The sequence below is a fragment of the Branchiostoma floridae genome, chromosome 3, assembly GCF_000003815.2.
Source record: "Branchiostoma floridae strain S238N-H82 chromosome 3, Bfl_VNyyK, whole genome shotgun sequence".
In the NCBI taxonomy this organism is placed as follows: Eukaryota; Metazoa; Chordata; class Leptocardii; order Amphioxiformes; family Branchiostomatidae; genus Branchiostoma; species Branchiostoma floridae.
The window spans coordinates 8,786,715-8,805,020 of record NC_049981.1 but is presented as its reverse complement, the minus strand read 5'-3'; the positions used below and the strand labels follow the sequence as shown (position 1 = coordinate 8,805,020).

General features: G+C 41.7%; 1 protein-coding gene across 1 annotated transcript in view; it reads right to left on the bottom strand.

The window, feature by feature from the left end:
• The window catches only part of LOC118411665, an 84,607-nt gene extending 66,533 nt beyond the window's left edge, over window positions 1-18,074 (bottom strand). The window contains exons 1-3 of the mRNA XM_035814142.1: window positions 17,873-18,074; window positions 7,526-7,674; window positions 6,350-6,465 (exon numbers count right to left, since the gene is read on the bottom strand). Coding sequence (XP_035670035.1) covers window positions 6,350-6,465; window positions 7,526-7,674; window positions 17,873-17,915 — 308 coding nt within the window. The 5' untranslated portion in view covers window positions 17,916-18,074. The remainder of the gene's footprint in view (window positions 1-6,349; window positions 6,466-7,525; window positions 7,675-17,872) is intronic.
• Between the last annotated feature and the right edge of the window lie 232 nt (window positions 18,075-18,306).

The window sequence follows — 18,306 nt, the reverse complement described above, 5'->3', positions numbered from 1 at the left end:
CCCTCCGGCGGTGTTATCGATGTTGTACGACTCGGGAACCTATGGCCAGCAATCAGCGACCGAGTACAAATAGAAATGGCCAGCAAAAGGCCTTAAATAGCCTAAAAAGAAACAAAAACAACGCCAAATTTCCTTGTATGCCAAAGCGGATTGGTCAAACCTCAGGGCTGAGGCTACAAGGATTAGCTCCGAAATTCAAGAGAAGAGTGACAGTTGTTCAACTGAAGAACTATGGATAATCTTTTAAGACTCGCTCCTTACAGCAGTCAAAAGATTTATCCCACACAAAACAATAAAGCCCAAATCAAACCTACCGTGGATTACGCCGGCTATTCGCAAACTCATTAGGCGCCGCGACAGGAAATACAGACAAGTGAAAAAAATTGGCTCAGCCAAACTGAGAGATGAAATTAAGCTCTTACGCCGTAATATTCAGCAACTGATTAGACGTAGTTACTGGAAATATTTAAACGACATTTTCACTGAGGAGGAATCTGACAGTAGGCCAAATAACAGAAGATTCTGGTCATTTATAAAGAACAAACGCTCAAGTAATGTTGGAGAAGCCCCCCTCAAGAAAGATGGTCGACTCACGTCAAATCCCAAGGAACAAGCAGAGGTCCTAAATGAGCAGTTTATTACCTTTGCCAGAATGGCTAAGGTTATGTTTTAGGCTTGTGAGTCTGTGTGTCTGTCTGTCTGTCTGTGTGTTAACAGTATAACTCAAGAAGCCTTTGATGGATCCCAATGATATTTGGTAGGTGGGTAGGGGTCGGGAAAACGAAGGTCAAGTGCGATAATGGGCCCCCTAGCGGCTTGCTAAGGTACTGCAGCAAAACCTCAATTTTTTTTATCTCGTGTTCTGGACCTGCTGTTGTTATGATTTTTGAGTGGTAGATAGCCCTTGGTGCAGAGAGTAAGTGCTTTAAGTTTGGACCCCCTAGCGGCTTGTTTGGAACTGCAGTCGCCGATTTCCTTTCAAACTTTGGACGAGAATAACTCGAGAACGTGTTGATGGATCATCATGGTTTTTGGTATGTAGATAGCCCAAGTAACAATGTACACAATGGAATACCAATTATGCAAATCAGCAACTAATTTGCATAATTAATGAGGAAAGTTTATAAATCCACTGCATTTCATGATAGGACTTTCAAACTTGTCACATATATAGATGAGGAAGAGAGAAATATCAATGCATATTAATTATGCAAATGACGGCCTCATTTGCATAATTAATGAGAAAATATAAACGTGTTGACGGATCGTCATGGTTTTTGGTATGTAGATAGCCAAAGGGAAGACTTACATGATGGAATTATAATTATGCAAATCGACTGCTAATTTGCATAATTAATGAGAAAAGTTTGTAAATCCTCTGCATTCCTTATAGGACTTTCAAACTTGTCACATTTTTAGCTAAGAAAGAAGGAAATATCAATACACATGTATTATGCAAATGATGCTTGATACAATTTAATATTATTATGTAAATCTAATCTGCATAGGGATCTAATTTGCATAAGCAATGGCGAAATGTTATGAACCAACTCCAGGCATATAAAATAAAATGTAATGAGTAACACATTTATGTCTACAGACATCATTCTACATAACAAACCTGGTTTATTTGGCAAAGGTATGTGTTCGTTGAACTCTAGTTTATTATTAAATCAGTCTTCGGTAATGGTAAGCAGTACACTGCCGAGAAGTTTGAGCATAAAACAGGCATAACAAACACAGACGTACCTATTATGGAAAATATTACCATCACAATATGACAATCTTTATTGACACGACAAAAGTACAGCGACTTTCGTAAGGTCTAAATGTATAACAAGAGTTCGTAGACCTCAGGCCTGCATGAAATGTATTGGGTGTCTGTAGACCTATTGTGTATTTTTTTCCCTTTTTGTCCGTGGTTGCGTGGTTGGAAAATGTGCACCATTCAAAAGTCTGAAATTCCATTTTCGGAATGTGTAAGTTTGGGCATGGATGAACATTACTTGTTTTGGATTTCTTAAGCATGTAACCAACCACAGTACCTTGAAGTTGTTGAGACGACTTTTCCTACCTTTTTTTGTCTCAGATGGCCCTTGTAGTTATTCTGTCACATATGATATATTCAGTACTGATATCTTCCTATTTCAATGTACTGACCTAATGCAGCTGCTAAATCTCCTTAGTGTGGCAATGATATTCATTAAAGATTTATTTCTGGAGTGCTATAACACTTGACACTGGAAGGTTATTTGCATAATTTGACCAATTAAGATTTTACAGTAGTTCCATAGACAACATGAATAGTGGTAGCCCCCATCCAGCAGCAACAGTTAGTCCTCAGGGTGGTATGATATTTTTATTCAATCCATCCAACTAAAACCTAAATTTCTTGAAGTACCTAAGCCAAATTTAACAGCAACATTTACTATTCAAAATGTCCTTGTCATTCCCATTCATAGATGACAAGCTGCTGGCAACTTTAAAAAGTTCAGAAAGCTGTTGTAGTCAGAGTAAACACCCAGCAAACAACCCCCAAAATCAATGAGCAGTTGCTTAGAGGGGGAAAACAATTTCCTCATATTTTTGCAGTGACAAAATGCAACAAACGATACCAAATTTAAAACAGAACAAAGCTTCTACCACTTAACCCTGTATGTACTATAGATTAAGCAGGCCCAAAAATCAAGCCCCAACCACACAAAAACAGGGTCAACCTACAGTATCAAGTTCAAGCACTAGGAGGCCCAAAATCAAACCTGACCACCAGGACACCAGCAACAACACGTAACAAATGGTAATACGATGGTACCTTGCGTTCCGGAGATACAGCGCACGCCCCGTGTCCGCACCAAAGGTAACCTGGAATGTCAAATTCAAGCACCAAGGGCGCCAAAATCAAAATTGAGAATTAGGCAGCCGCCGCCAACACATGTGCCAAATATCATTGCGCCCGCACCAACCGTTCAGAAGATATAACTCCGGAAAAAACCCTCCCGGACACAAAATTCGACCTGCCGCGTCAAGTTCAAACGCGACAAGGTCCAAAGTCAATTCTAGGCAGCAGGCAACAGCTCCCAACCCATGCACCAAAAACGTCGCAATGGCGCGTATCGTTCCGGACACACAGCGCCAAAAGTGCCCCCAAAACACAAAAAATGCCACCTGCAATGTCAAGTTCAAGCGCCAGAAGGCCCAAAATCAAGCCTGAGTGTCAAGCTACCACCCCCAACCCACGTACCAAAAATCGTTGTGCTCGCACCATCCGTTCTTGAGATACAGCGACCTAAATCCCCAGCTTCCAAAAGTTCCCACGCCCCTGAAATACCCACATACCTGCATACATGCAGGTAACAACTACTTATAGTACAACTAAACACATATATATGGATATCTATAGGTATAGATACATCAACATAAAGGGTCTAGCATGTCATTTACACTATTGGTTCTACGGTATAAACAATCGTGGATATATTTGCCTACTTGTACACAATGTGGATTATTGCCTCCCAGAATGTACTTGAATTTATCTATCGAACAGAGAGTAGCAAAGTCTTTAGAGCAAGTGGAAAGTAATGTGAACAGCTCTGTGCGTTTATCATCATATCGAGAACAATCCATAACGAAGTGACGTTCGTCTTCGATCTCATTTGGGCAAAATGTACAAAACCTCTGGTCACGGGGAATTTTAGAATATCTTCCGGCTTCTATATTTAGTTTGTGACTACAGATTCTTGTCTTTGTAATTGCTCTACGAATACACACATGTGAAGGCGTGAGAAACCTTATGTGGAATCTGAACCACCACAAGGCAGGGGGCCCAGACGGCATTAGTCCACGTATACTCAAAGAGCTAGCAGACGAGTTGGCACCAGCTTTGACCACCATCTTTTGCTCCTCTGTAGAAACAGGAGTTTTGTATCTAACGACATTTTGAACGACAACCAACATGATTTTAGGAGAGGTCGCTCCTGTTAAACACAACTCCTCGACTTTGTTGAAGAGCTGACAACAAATCTAGAGACGTGCAAACAAACTGATATACTGATCATGGACTTCGCGAAAGCGTTTGACCGAGTAAATCATAGTCTTCTTGTACATAAACTCCAACGCTATGGTATTCATGGCCCCACCCTAGCGTGGATCGACAACTTCTTGAAAGACCGACGACAAGCAGTTGTGGTTGGTGGTCATTATTCCTCATACACTAGTGTAAAGTCAGGAGTCCCCCAGGGCTAAGTTCTGGGGCCCTGTCTTTTTCTGGCCTATATCAATGATCTGCCCGACAAATTGGAGGCACTGTCTAGGCTCTTTGCAGACGATACAGCTGTATATAAAGTAGTGTCAGAGCCAGCGCAACAGGCTCACTTACAACAAGACCTCCGTCGTCTTGAGCAATGGGAAGAAAACTGGGATATGAAGTTCCATCCCGCAAAATGTGTTTATATGCCGGTGACTAGGAGCAGGGGGGGGTTCTGACCCATCACTACACTCTGCATGGCCACGTACTTGATTGTGTAACCTCGGCCAAGTACTTGGGTGCAACTATGAGCAGGGACGGCAGCTGGGACACTCACATAAACAACACCGTAAACAAGGCAAACCAAGTCTTGGGTTTTCTGAGGAGAAATCTCAAGGTCAGTTCAAAAAGCATATAAAGCTTTTGAGAGACCGCTCTTGGATTATGCTGCAACGGTGTGGGACCCGCACACTCAGAAGAACACGAGCAAAATAGAAGCAGTGCAGAGAGCTGCCCGGTTCGCTTGTAACCGCTTTCACAACACCTCTAGTGTGTCAAATATGCTAGATTCTTTGGGATGGGAATCGTTAGAAAAAAGGAGAAGGCTCACTCGAGTTGGTATGTTGTACAAAATCCAGCATGACCCTGCCCAGTGCCCCATTATTAAGAACAAATTGGTCTCACCACCTGCAAGGCAGAAGAGGGCGCATAGCCGACAACTGAAAAGGATAAATACAAGAACCCAATACCGCAGTGGTTCCTTTCTACCCAGGACAATTAGGGACTGGAACGCCCTTCAGTGCAGTACTGTGGAGGCAGCGACTTTTAACATCTTTAAGTCGCTGGCTGCCGCGGAATAATCCAAGTTACTACAATCCCGGACAGCTCAATGGTGATGGACCAGGCATGGTAAATGGACTAATGTGTAACGGATCATAGTTGATAAGACAGAAGTAAACCGACGTGTATGCGCACCACCAAAAGCCATAATATTCTATATGAAGAATGTGGGCTTTCAAAGAAGAAGAAGAAGAAAAGTGTATTATGAGCCCAAAAAAGGCCCTAAAGAGCCTGCTATGGAGGCTATTGTCCACGGGGTAAGCAAAACAAGCAAAAATCATTTTTGGTAGTGTGTTTGTGATTTCCCATTTGAAAATGTTAAATAGGTGGGCTGAAGTGGGCTGTGGGTGCTTCCTAAAACATATTTTGAAAATAACGTAACCCACTTTGCTATATATATTATTTGTATTCATCCTTCAGATTATGTTCGTTTATAGACTGGTTTACCTTTCCTTGTATCACCCCTTCATAACATAGATGACTCAAAATGATATCAATAATAGATAAGAATAGATAAATAGTAAATAAATGTATCCACTGCCAAAAATGATTTTGTCTTGTTTTGCTTACCCCATGGACGATTCTTATATGAAGAAAATATTCTTGCAGGAAGAAAATGTAGAATAAAATGAAAGCAAAACGAGAAACTACAAAACTTTTTCTAGAGATTTAAGCAAAATGTTCTTATTCTTGCTTGTTTTATAACCAGATTCAACTCTTACGAAATACAAGAATTTCCCCCCTTTTTCCGACTTTCATCCTGGAAGGTAAATTTTCTGTGAGGAAGCAAAACAAGATCAACAAGAAAAAGCATTTTTGGAAATACAAGAAAACAAATCTCAAATCGTCTCACAAACTTAACAAGCAAATATTTGGACAAGCACATTTTTCTAAGATTTCTTCGGGACAGAAGAAATTTTCTTCCTGAAAGATGTATTTTCTGTGAGGAAGCAAAACAAGATAAACAAGAAAAGCATTTTTGGCAGATGATACTTCATCAAGTGATTAGGTCCATACTAGTTAGATCAGAGAAGATGCTGCTCTAACATCCTGTTGTAGTGACGTCCAGACAAGTAGACAAGTGAGCCAGAGTTGATTCACAACATAACAGACATGCACATAGTGATAGCCTGAATGGCGTTGGACATACAGACAGACATATAACCTGCTCCGTCCGGATATGTACATAAGAACAATAAAAAAAATATATAAGATAGTATTCAACCCTAACATTGAGTACCCATCGATGATATGATAAGTTCTCACGTTACGGTAGAGCTGTACGGCGTTCCGTCAGCCCACTGCCAGCTGCCCTCCTGTGGAATGTCGTGAAGTCCGATCCAGTGGCCGTTAATATTTGGTATCTGGAGGCCCATCCAAACCTACAGCACGACAAAATTATTCTTTTTGTTGAATTATGTTTTCGTCTCTCTCTCTCTCTCTCTCTGTGTGTGTGTGAGAGAGAGTGCGTGTGTTTGTGTGTCTGTCTGTTTGTATGTAAACAAGGTAAGTTGAGAATGCCCGAATGGATTGCCTTGATATTCGGTACGTTTTGATGAACGTTAAGGCCAGTAGTATTCAAGTTCTGTCCATTATTTCTGTCATAATTTTCGGGTTAGGCCATGTTCATCCAATCATATAGATGGGAACCGCAAAAAAATTCAAGCGAGCAAAAAAAAATAGAAAATACGTTCGGCAAATGGAGAATAAACAAATGACCAAATGCACAGATTTTTGTATACCGAACAATATATCTTTCACATCTTCTTCTTTGATTTTGGAATTGATTTTGATCTGTTTTCGTATGTTTTTGTTTGCAATCCATCAAATGATACAATCGATTAAATAGAAATTTCGAAAAAGTAGTTCTATTTTCAGTCATTTGTTCTTACTCAAAATATGATTAACAATTGAAAGCGATAAAAGCTGCAATTACTTATATCTTTATATCTGAATCAAAATCTTGGTTTTGCAGAAGTTTCGTCTCATCTTAAAGAGCAATACGCAATAGTCAGAATGTAGTGCCTGTAATGAATGTAAGACCATTCTCGTCCCATACTACACACTCTTGTATTAGGTAAATTAGCCATATGTTATGGAACCGCAGTTATTTAAGAGTAGATGCAATATTTTGTACCTTGTACACTTGTTGTGCAACAAATTTACTATCATAATTTTAAAACTGAGAGTGGTTCACAAAATACATCACTTATGCTCAGAAATAAACCATACAAGTCGGTGATAGAGATATAGAAGCAGAGACCATCACGTTTTTTTAAATTTTTATTGCCTTTTACATTGCATACACGGTCCACAATAACAACACATAAATACCCATTAGACAAACACATTACACAATAAAAAAGAGAGGTACAGCAGTGTGACATGTACAAATGACAATTAGGAGTAATAAAAAGATGTAAAGTGTCACTTTTGGCTTACCTGTTCCAAGCCAGTCGCCAGACTTGCAAGGTCAGCCTGTAATGTTTGACACTCTCGTCTAGCCTGGTGCCAGGTCTTACTGGTGCCGACTATGAGGTAGCAGGACTGCCGGTATGACAACCAGCCATCCGGGCATGTCTGAGCACGGGCTATGGAAAAATAGTAGAGTGAATTACACATTGTTGGTAGTTATTGCCTTTTGTTCTAACATTTAAAACGTTTGTAACGTTAACATTATAACTGAAACAAGTAACTGTTTTGAACAATTTAACTTTCTTTGAGAGTCTAAATATTTCTACTGCATTTCAAGATGTTAGAAACATGGGGATTAGTTTCTAAATTGTAAGATAGATTAATAATTTGCTCTTACATGACAGTATTTTACCACAGGGCCAGTGGGATAGGAAGAGGGCAATCCAAACATCCCTACCAAGTACAGGGAATCGTGTTTGTATGCCATGTATAGAAGGGTCACCTCAAAAAAAGGTAACAGTGTTCAGCTGTGAAATCTAGAAATATAAAACTAGTATGGAATAAAATACAGAAATGATGAAATTTAGTCAATAACTAGAGTTCGGCGACCTCATACCGAATGCAAATGAATTACACATTTACACAATCTATGCGTGTTCACCCTTAACTAACTTACACTCGTCACACGTATATAGAGCTTTCATTATTTTACACTCGTCACACGTATAGAGCTTTCATTATTTATCACATACCTTTAGTCTTTATTTGCTCTCTGCCGCCAATGGGCCATATCATTGTAACATAGACATAGACATACACTCAACAAAACAATAAAATCATAAATAATCAGACACAAGTTACATATGAAACCAATAAACCAAAACGACCAGTTGTACATTAGTTAAAATGAAATGAAATGAAATATGATCAATATAAGGGCAGAACCAGCTGTTATATAGTTATATTAATGTACAACTTCTTGAACAAAAGTGAAATCATAAAACTATACAATGACATGAACTTAAGTGGAACATACAACAATCATTTCAAATAAATAAATAAATCAGAAGAAATCTGAAAAACAATACAAGGATTATAGTCCTCACATTTAGTTACGTCAAATAAAATAATTGCACGTTGACACAAAGTAAATCATCAATAAAATACGGAGGACAAAGGTTAAGTAGACAAGGACGACAGAAAGAGTTGTTCATTATAGGTGGCGCTTCTAGGGGCAGCCGCGGGTTAGGGCCTTTCCGCCGATTTGTATGTATTTTAGTAATATTTTAAGTGTTGTCCGAGCTGTAAGGACATGATCACTACATGTGAATGTCTCCAGAATGTCTAGAGACTCATCTTAAGCAAGTGTGCCATCCCTTGGACTAGAATTCCCTGACTTCTGACACCGGCATCAGTGGTTCTGAAAGAACAACAATGGCGTCATGGTCGCGAACGGTATTTCACTATTCCATGGATTACCTCCGAGGACTAAGGCAGGCACGTTTACCGGTAGGTCCAGGACTCAAAGAACACCTACTCAACCTCGGGCTTTGGAGATTAAGGACCAGAACAAGAGGGAATAAAGCTGGTCGACATTTCCAACGTAAGCCGACTCTTCCCTATACCGATAACATATGCAAATGTCAAACATCTAAGCCTGAACTCAATCATTCTCCTCCTACCACATATAAATCAGTTCGGGAATTCCAGTCTGGATTCAAGGAAAGCAATGTGAGTACTGCGGGCCAGCTGTCTGGTGTTCAAGCCCCGATCCACGTTCCTGACGTTCCTTGTCTCCAGGTAAACAACAATAGCAGGCCTCCCCGTGTTTTGATTGATGTCATTGCGAAGCAAAGGAGCGAAGACCCGGTCAACGTGATGCAACAGCGTAACAAGGACCGACACCCTCCGAGCTTCTTCCTCTGCAATGCACGTTTCCTACTCAGCAAGATGGACGAATTTGAAACCGTAGTTTCGGACAGTGGAGCCAACGTCGCGGTCGTTAGTGAAACCTGGGCATCAACCGACCATGCAAGGGAACTGACAAACATGGATGGATTCACGGCATTCCTGAAATGCCGATCGGACCGACGAGGAGGAGGAGTAGCTGTATACGTGCGCCACAACATTCCCTCACGAGAAATCCAGGATGTTCAAGTACCTGAAGAACTGGAATGTCTCTGGGTGTGGTTGCGCCCTCACCAACTTCCTCGCTCTGTATCGTCACTTGCAGTTTGTGCAACCTACATACCCCCGGATTCGCCGTACCAGGACCTTCTTGTCGACCATCTCATCAACACGACCGACGCTCTGCGGATTAAGCATCCTGACATCGGGATTGTTATACTTGGGGATTTAAATCGGACCGATACGACTCGCCTTTGCCAAGGTAACTATCCGCAGCAAGTTGTAGACCGACCAACAAGAGGGAACGCAGTGCTAGATGTGATCATTACCAACATCCATTCTCTGTATGATGCACCACTTGTAGGCGCACCAGTTGGTCTGAGTGATCACAACTCCGTGGTCTGGTCGCCAAAAGTGACCAGTGTGCAGAACAAGTCCCATCGTCGTGTAGTGAGACCTCTCAAAGACTCCGATGTTAGAGTTTTCGGAACATGGATCACCCAGCATGACTGGCAGGAAGTCCGTAATGCCACCAACACCGCCACAAAAACAGAACTCTTCTACAAGACCCTGACTGAGTACATCGATAAATTCTTCCCCATAAAAGCTGTGAACATCCATTCATCGGTTAAACCATGGATCACGCCAGCCATCAAGGATATGATCCATAGACGCCAAGAAGCGTTCCACAGTTGGAAGGAAGACACATGGAAAAGACTCAGAAACAAGGTTATACGAGACATAAAACGAGCAAAGAAAAGGCACTACGTGGACAAGGTACAGCAGCTTAAGGTAGAAAACCCAGCCACCTGGTATAAGGAACTCAAAACCATGTGCAACATCGTTAAGCCTCCCTGCGTGATCCACGTGTCCACGTAGGGAGAAGATCATGTCGGTTGTCGATCTTCCTGCCCTAAATCCACATTGTGATTCCGGGTACACACGATCAGCCAGGATTTTCAGTCTGTTGAGAAGGTTTCTAGCATACACTTTTCCGACAATGTTTAGGAGCGATATGCCTCTATAGTTGTTACAATCCCCTCGATCACCCTTGTTTTTATAAAGTGTTACAACGGTGGCATCCCTCATGTCTTGGGGAACAGCCCCCTCCTCCCAGCAGAGACAGAGTAACTCGTACAGTGGCTGGATGAGGGCTGGTTTCCCTTGCTTGATGGCTTCGGGTGGAATGTTGTCACTGCCTGGTGCTTTCCCGCATGGGAGAGAGTCAATAGCTTTGCTAAGTTCTTCAACAGTTGGCAGTTCATCCAGTTCCTCCATGATGGGAAGATCATCCATACTGTTCAGGACACTGTCTGAGACTGACGTCTCACGTGAGTACAGTTGAGAATAGTGCTCTACCCATCTATCCATTTGCTCCTTACGCTCTGTGATCTTTTCCCCTGACAAGGATTTCAGAGGGGCAGTCTTTTATGCAGTTGGCCCCAGAGCCTTTTTGATGCCGTTGTACATTCCCCGAAGGTCTCCAGACTCGGCGCTCGGCTGTATCCCTACACATAGTTGTCGCCAGTAGTCATTTGCACACTCTGTGGCAGTACGCTGTGCGGTGCTACGAGCAGTCCTGAGCGCTGTGAGTGTCTGCCTAGTGGGGCGTCTTTTCTGCGCTATGAAGGCTCTGCGTTTGGCCTCAATAACAGGCTCCATTGTGGAGATGTGAGCGTTGAACCAGTCTTGACTGGGCCGGCCTTTCTTGCCAAAAGACGCGATTGCCGTGTTGTAGATAACACCTTGCATGACCTTCCACTTTGTGGTTGCATTTGGGGCGTGGCCTGTTTTATGCTCGAAGGCTTGTCGCGGTATACTGTGGGTTTATCCGGCCAGTTCTGGAGTACTGCGTACCTGTCTGGCATCATAGTCTAACAAGCCAGCAAACGACAGCCATCGAACGTGTGCAGAAGCGGGCACTACGCATTATTCTGGATAGGAACTACACAGACTACAACACGGCACTTGGTGTATGTAAACTAGACAGACTTTCTAGCAGAAGAGCTAACCTGTGTGCCAGGTTCGCAAACAGCATGGCAGCCTCTGAAAAAACTGCTGAGTTAGTACCAGCTCCCAGGGGACTAACGCACGGACGGTCACTAAGAAACTCGAATAGGCTAGCAGTACCAACATGCAGAACTGTTAGGTTTTCCAATAGCCCAGTCCCATCATTGCTGCGCATTCTCAATTCCATGAAGTGATCTAGACGATATTAGATTCTAACCTATGACATAATTTTAACACCGATACATTATTTTAATCCAATATGTGTGAATGCTTTTAAAATTGTTTTAAATGTATGATGTTGTGTAACAATATGTGACGCACGAGATGGTGTATTGTAATACATCAGTTGTTTTGCAAAGAGGGCACAATTCAGCCTTTGGCTGCCACGCCGTTCTGACAAATACACCATTTGATTTATTGATTAATTGTTGATCATTGATATGTCTGTATCTTAAAGCGAAGGCATTTTAAATAAACTTTCCTAGCTGTCTAATCAAAGTTATAGTAGGACCTGACATTAATTCCTTGAACTTGTGTGGGTCCGGTCGTGTGGCATAATATTTGGGCAGGTGTTGTATTCTCAGACTATGAAGAAATGGGCATTGCATTACAAAGTGATATTCGTTTTCAATGATACCTTCTTCGCATAGTGGACATAATCTATCTTGTTTGTCAACCTTTGTATGCCTACCTGTTTCTATGCGTAGACCATGTGCTGAGCATCTCAGCTGTGCTAGTGCTCTTCTGTGGTTAAAAACATTGATAACATTCAGATACTTTTCTGTCAAAAATCTGTCTTTGATTATACAATATGTTTCTAGCCTATTAGTGTTTTCAATTCCATCGATCCATATTTGAGTTGCCTGTAGTTTGGATCTTTTCTTAAGGACCTCAAAAACACTTCCTTGTTACTTACCCCTTGGCCATACCATGCTTCTTGCAAACCATGAGAAATCAGCAGCTGCTTTACCTGGCTTAACCAGGACTTCCTGTTCACCTGGTCAAGTTCGTACAGTAATATGTAGCATTTCCTTGTATATCTATTCTCATTCATCTCTAACACTTTTACCCAAAATTTAATAATTCAAATTTGTCTCTGTATATAAAGAGGATGTCTCCCTAATTCTCCTCTAACTGCTGTATTTGACGCATTATGTCTAACTCCTAGATAATACTTACAAAATTTATTGTGTACTATTTCTAGTTGTTTACACGGATGGAACCCCCAAATTTCGCACCCGTACATCATAATAGGCAAAATCATAGTATCAAACAATTTGAAGACTAACTCTGGGGATAATACACCAAACTTGTGGATCCTCTTCTTGGGTATGAAAATTGCTTTGGATGCCTGTGATGCAAGCGTGTCCTGAGCCCTATACCAGTTTCCCCTAGAAGAGATGGTTCATAATGCATTAGTACTTGTAAGTGCTTACAACTTTATATTTCTTTCCACCATAGAACCATCTCTCCGACTGCCTTAACTTACCTCCATTCCGAAAAACTATCACTTTAGTCTTAACTAAATTTACTGTCATCTGCCATTTTAACAATATTTGTTTAGTGCATTAAGGACCCTTTGTAGACCTACTATTGAGTCGGCACACAATTAAGGCTAGATCATCCGCGAACATTAAGCTTGAAATTTCAACATCATCCACTTGTATACCTCTACAACCACTTTGTGACAAATAATCATCTAAGTCACTTAAAAAGAAGGCAAATAAGAAGGGGGATAATATACACCCCTGTCTTACCCCTCTATTACATGTAAATACCTCACTCATCTCACTCTTCAGTCTGACACAGGATTTTACTTCGGCATATAGTGAATGAACTAATTTAACCATTTTACTACTTACTCCCCCATTTATTAATTTCATCCACAAATACCCTCTATTAACATTATCGAAGGCCTTGGAAAAATCTACAAATGCGCAATAGAATCGTCCACCTGGTCTTGATAAATATTTATGCACCATAGCATTTAGACAGAACAAATTATCTAAAACATCATAACTCTTCCTAAACCCCATTTGCGATTCCACTAGTTTTTCTTCAGCCTGACCCAATTATTCAATCTTTTCCCCAGGATTACAAATTACATTTATTGGAGTCTGACACCCAAATGTCAAGGCCAAATGACATGTCCAGGACAAGGGATACATTGTTTTTTCATTACTTATGCAAATGCCCCTTATTTTGCCTATCTTTCAATTTCCTTTTGGATATCTTTGTCTAAGCTACTTATTTTTAATAATCATGAAAATCCTTTATTCCTTTCTTTGGTTATCCTCTTGAATTTTTATTACAAAAACGCCCTGTAATTTCAAAACTAGCACTTCTTTCCAAGCACCTGTATCTAACACAACAAATCGTGATTATACCCCTGTCACATTACGCGAAAATCGATCGGACGACCGCGATTCTGCCAGCTCCGAAAGACATTTTCGTGAGTAAGACGTCCAATGTTCTCACGATAATCTCGCGATTTTTCAGGATCGCCGGCGATTTTCAGGGGTCGTACGATGGTCGCGGTGCAGCGAAACATGTTCTTAACATATTACATATAAAGGGACAAGTCGCCGGTGATCTCTGACTTCGCAGAGCTCGTTACAAATTTAAAGTCGCATGCAGATCGTGCTGATCGTGCAAATCGGATGACGAACGCCCGTCAATACATCTAGGCGTTCTCGAGTTATGCTGGTGTTTGACATACAAACATACATACAAACATACATGAAGATGGCTGTTTCTTCGTATCCGAAGATCAATGGTAGGCAGACAAGGTTGATTAGACGACCAGTCTGCCTGGCCTGCACGTGACTTTTTTTTAAGGTGAAGGAGGGGTGTGCACTTCCTTCTCCACCCTCTCGTCTACTGGCGCACTAAGTCCTACAGGGACAGAACTGTTTGCCACGTAAGACGGCCCCAGCAGATGCAGGTTTATTATTTGGAGTTTCCATCTCCTAGGAGGACTTCCGACCAAGGATGCAAGGGGTTCCTCCTACCCCTGACTCGTGTGTCATGGCGGGTGCGTCATGCCCGAACATGCCCCTATGGCCTATGGCCTGTCACCACCACACAAAGGCCTGTCACTGCCACTAGCCGCAGCTATGTACTCATTTACACCTGAGTTAGGTGAGGAAAGTCGTGTAAAGTGCCTTTCCCAAGGGCACAAGATCGGTGACACGGCAAGCGGATTTGAACCCGGGACTTCTCGGGCCTGAGACCAACGCGCTCCCCATCGTGCCACGCGGTCCCACTTGCATACATACATACATACATACATACAATTATACATACATACAATTATACATACAAACATACATACATACAAACATACACACAAACATACATACAAACATACATACATACATACATACATACAAACATACATACATACATATAAACGCTACCCAAAGGCAAAACAGAACCTTCTTGGCGAAGGTATTGACTGTGGAGGGCTCTATAACGTGCTCAGGGTATAGCTCTCCTTAATGGCCTTAAACGCCAGTCCGCCAGCTTTGCAAACTAAACCAACAGGACGAAGCTATTTACTTATCCTCACCTGTGTCAAATGACGGAGCTGTAAAGTGCCTTTCCGAAGGGTACAATATTGGGACGTATTAGGGATTCGAACCCAGAATCCTTTCAATTCTACGTCACCAACCCTAGCCATAAGATCACTTCGCTAACAGATTTAATAAAAGGCACATACAAAACTTCACCTACAAACGTCACAGAAAACATTTCCTTCTTGGCTAAGTGTATCGGTGATCTTGTAGTCGCTGGAAAATCAATTAGCTTTAACATGAATCTATCTAAACAATGGCAATCTTTAATGTGTCTATCGTCGACGTCGCTATATATTCGATACTTATGGTACAAGTTCCATGACCGTAGTCCCATCAAAGACAAAGTTTTTTTTCATGTTTGGTACATCGACCTGTGTTAGTCTGTCTAGTAGGTCGTGGGATAATCACCTTTGACAAACATTAGTGTAGGAGGGTCGGTGTGTTATTTTATCACTATCTTTTGATCATGAAAACAAATATTTCAAAGCAAATACTACGAATAGAATAGAACAGTCACTTTACACGTGTACAAAGGCAAAGAACAGTAAGCTTGGTAAGGTAGACCGACTCCCACACCCCTTTTAAGGCCACAAGGGAAGCACTAGTGGGTTGTCTACGACAAGGCACTCGAAGGCGGACCCCGACCCTCTCCTCCCACTGCCTTTCCCAAGGGCACAATATTGGTGGCATTAAACCCAGGACCTCTGGGTTTGGAGCCAAACAGCCTAACCGTTGCGCCAACACGACGCACGTTTGAGTTTGCCTCATGTATTACACTCTGAATTACCACATGTATATCTGTACGAACTCACTTGTTCACATAAACCACTTAACGAGTCATTTAGACTGCTACGAGGATGTGTTGACGCGACGGAATGCATTACTATTTAACACAAATATTTGCAAAGCAATTCGTAACGCGTATTATTCGTGCCCACGTGCACAGGTAGCTAACTTAACAAAACGCGCCATTTGTTGGACGCATTGTCAAACTGTCAAACGTACCAACAGTAGATGTATGATGTTACGGAACATATTCAACATATTGATCATTTTAGATCACAAGATCCGACGGATCGAGTTTGTTTGCTGGTAAACAATCTCGTGATTTGTAACCTTGAAGATTATCTAAGCCAGAGTACAAAGTTTGGCAGCACGTGTTTGATACAGCATGGCTCTACGGAATCATATTGTCGGCAAAAACTCAATATAAAGCATAAATGTAGCGATATGCAACATATAAACGTTTATTACAAGGTAAATTATAGTCCAAATGTGTGCCTGTTGATATCAGGTGTTTGTCTGAATGCCTAGAGATCCTTGGATCGCGTACTCTGACATGTATGCTCCGACATTGTGCCTTTGGGAAAATTATATAAGGCACTTCACACGAATTTCCTCACTACAGTCACATGAAAATGACTGCATAGCTTCGGTGTGGAACGTCCCTCGGTTATAACGTTAGGACGTTAGATAGAGGTCCCGTGATTGAGGAGAGCGACACCTCGAGACATTAAAGAACCACTCTGATCCATAAGGATAGCCATAGGGTTCCTTCCCGGTGTAAGTGGGCCAAACAAATCTTAAATCTGTCCGGATATGCAGCTTGTACTCTTCAGTACAAACCTGCTGTTTTAGTCGCCATAGAACGGTTTACCAGGTATGCAACATAAATTATAACAAACAATCAAACATATAACAACAAAGATCATGATGTAACGGTAACTTCTATTCTACTGTTGTGCTAAGGTCTCCTGTCTTCTGTATGTTTGTGAAACGTGGAACCCTTGGGAGTCACATACATATACTGTGTGACGGCTGGAAGCGTTCAACATAATTATGTAGTGTGTTCGCATTATCTCAAATATTAGGTGGCAAGCATTGCAATTACCTACTGTCATAGGAGCCTTGTTCTCCTATGGATTCTAAAACCCGTGGCTAGAAATGTTTACTAAGCAATAATTTTGCGTCCTGTTCAAAAGCATTTATAGCACAATCAAAAATTTGAATGTACACGTGCATATTGTCAAATACTGTAAATGCAGAAATGTTCGCGGTGGATTAATGTTAGCGGTTTTCGCGGTGCCCATTTCACCGCGAACTTAAAACCACCGCGAAAATTTTTCAATCATTGTTTTCGATTACAGTCTATGGCGCTACCGCGAACTTAAAACCACCTCGAAAACTCCATTTTCCCGCTAACGCGAAATTAAATCCCCGCGAACTTAAATGCATTTACAGTACTGTACTAACGATAGACGGATTGCTTACATTGTTTCACGGACAACGATGGTATACGGGTCACTTCGGGTCTTTCCTGCCCTTTTCAGAGTACGTTTGGCCATACCTGCTATTGAAGATAATTCACTCGCGGCGATGTGTCCCATCTTTACAGCCTTGCTATGCGTATAGCGGCATTATGATATAGACGCCGGCCGTGGCAGCCCACCTTGAAACGCTGTGGCGGGTTGGGTGCTTTCGCAGACTTCCCTAGCGGTGCGATTTTTAACATGGGCTTCTATGCCAGGAGGGAATTGGTCGGGGAAAGGAGTTATTATCTACCGCTGTGGACATCTGCGACGGAGGCTATGCACGGGTTAGCAAATATTTTAAGAGAAGTTTTTGAAATGACCTAATCATTAGTGTAATGATAACCTACCTGACGAAATGGCGGTCAGAAGTAGAAGCCCTACACTCCACATCTTTCCGCTCAACTTGTTTGCCTCCCCTCTGTAGCTGGATGCTTGATTCCTTCAGGTAGTATCGAGCAGCGACCAAAATCTGTGTAATCACATGGTTTGATAATGAAGCCAATAAAACTCCCCCTGACGCTGTACTTTGATTCCAGTGGAAGGTATTGTAGATAAGTTAACAGTTCACGTGACATGAGTAAACTCTACTGGTGTGTAAGCCAATCGACGCGCCTCACACAGGGGCAGAGGTTACTCTGTTAAGGTTTGAAAATATTGATTTAAGGTTATCATAAATTATTAATGATATGGTTTCCCCTCAACAGTATGACACCGTTGCTAGGGCAGTTTTAAGGAGCTTTTAAGGAGAAACATCCTTATTTATTCGATGTTCATGTACTGC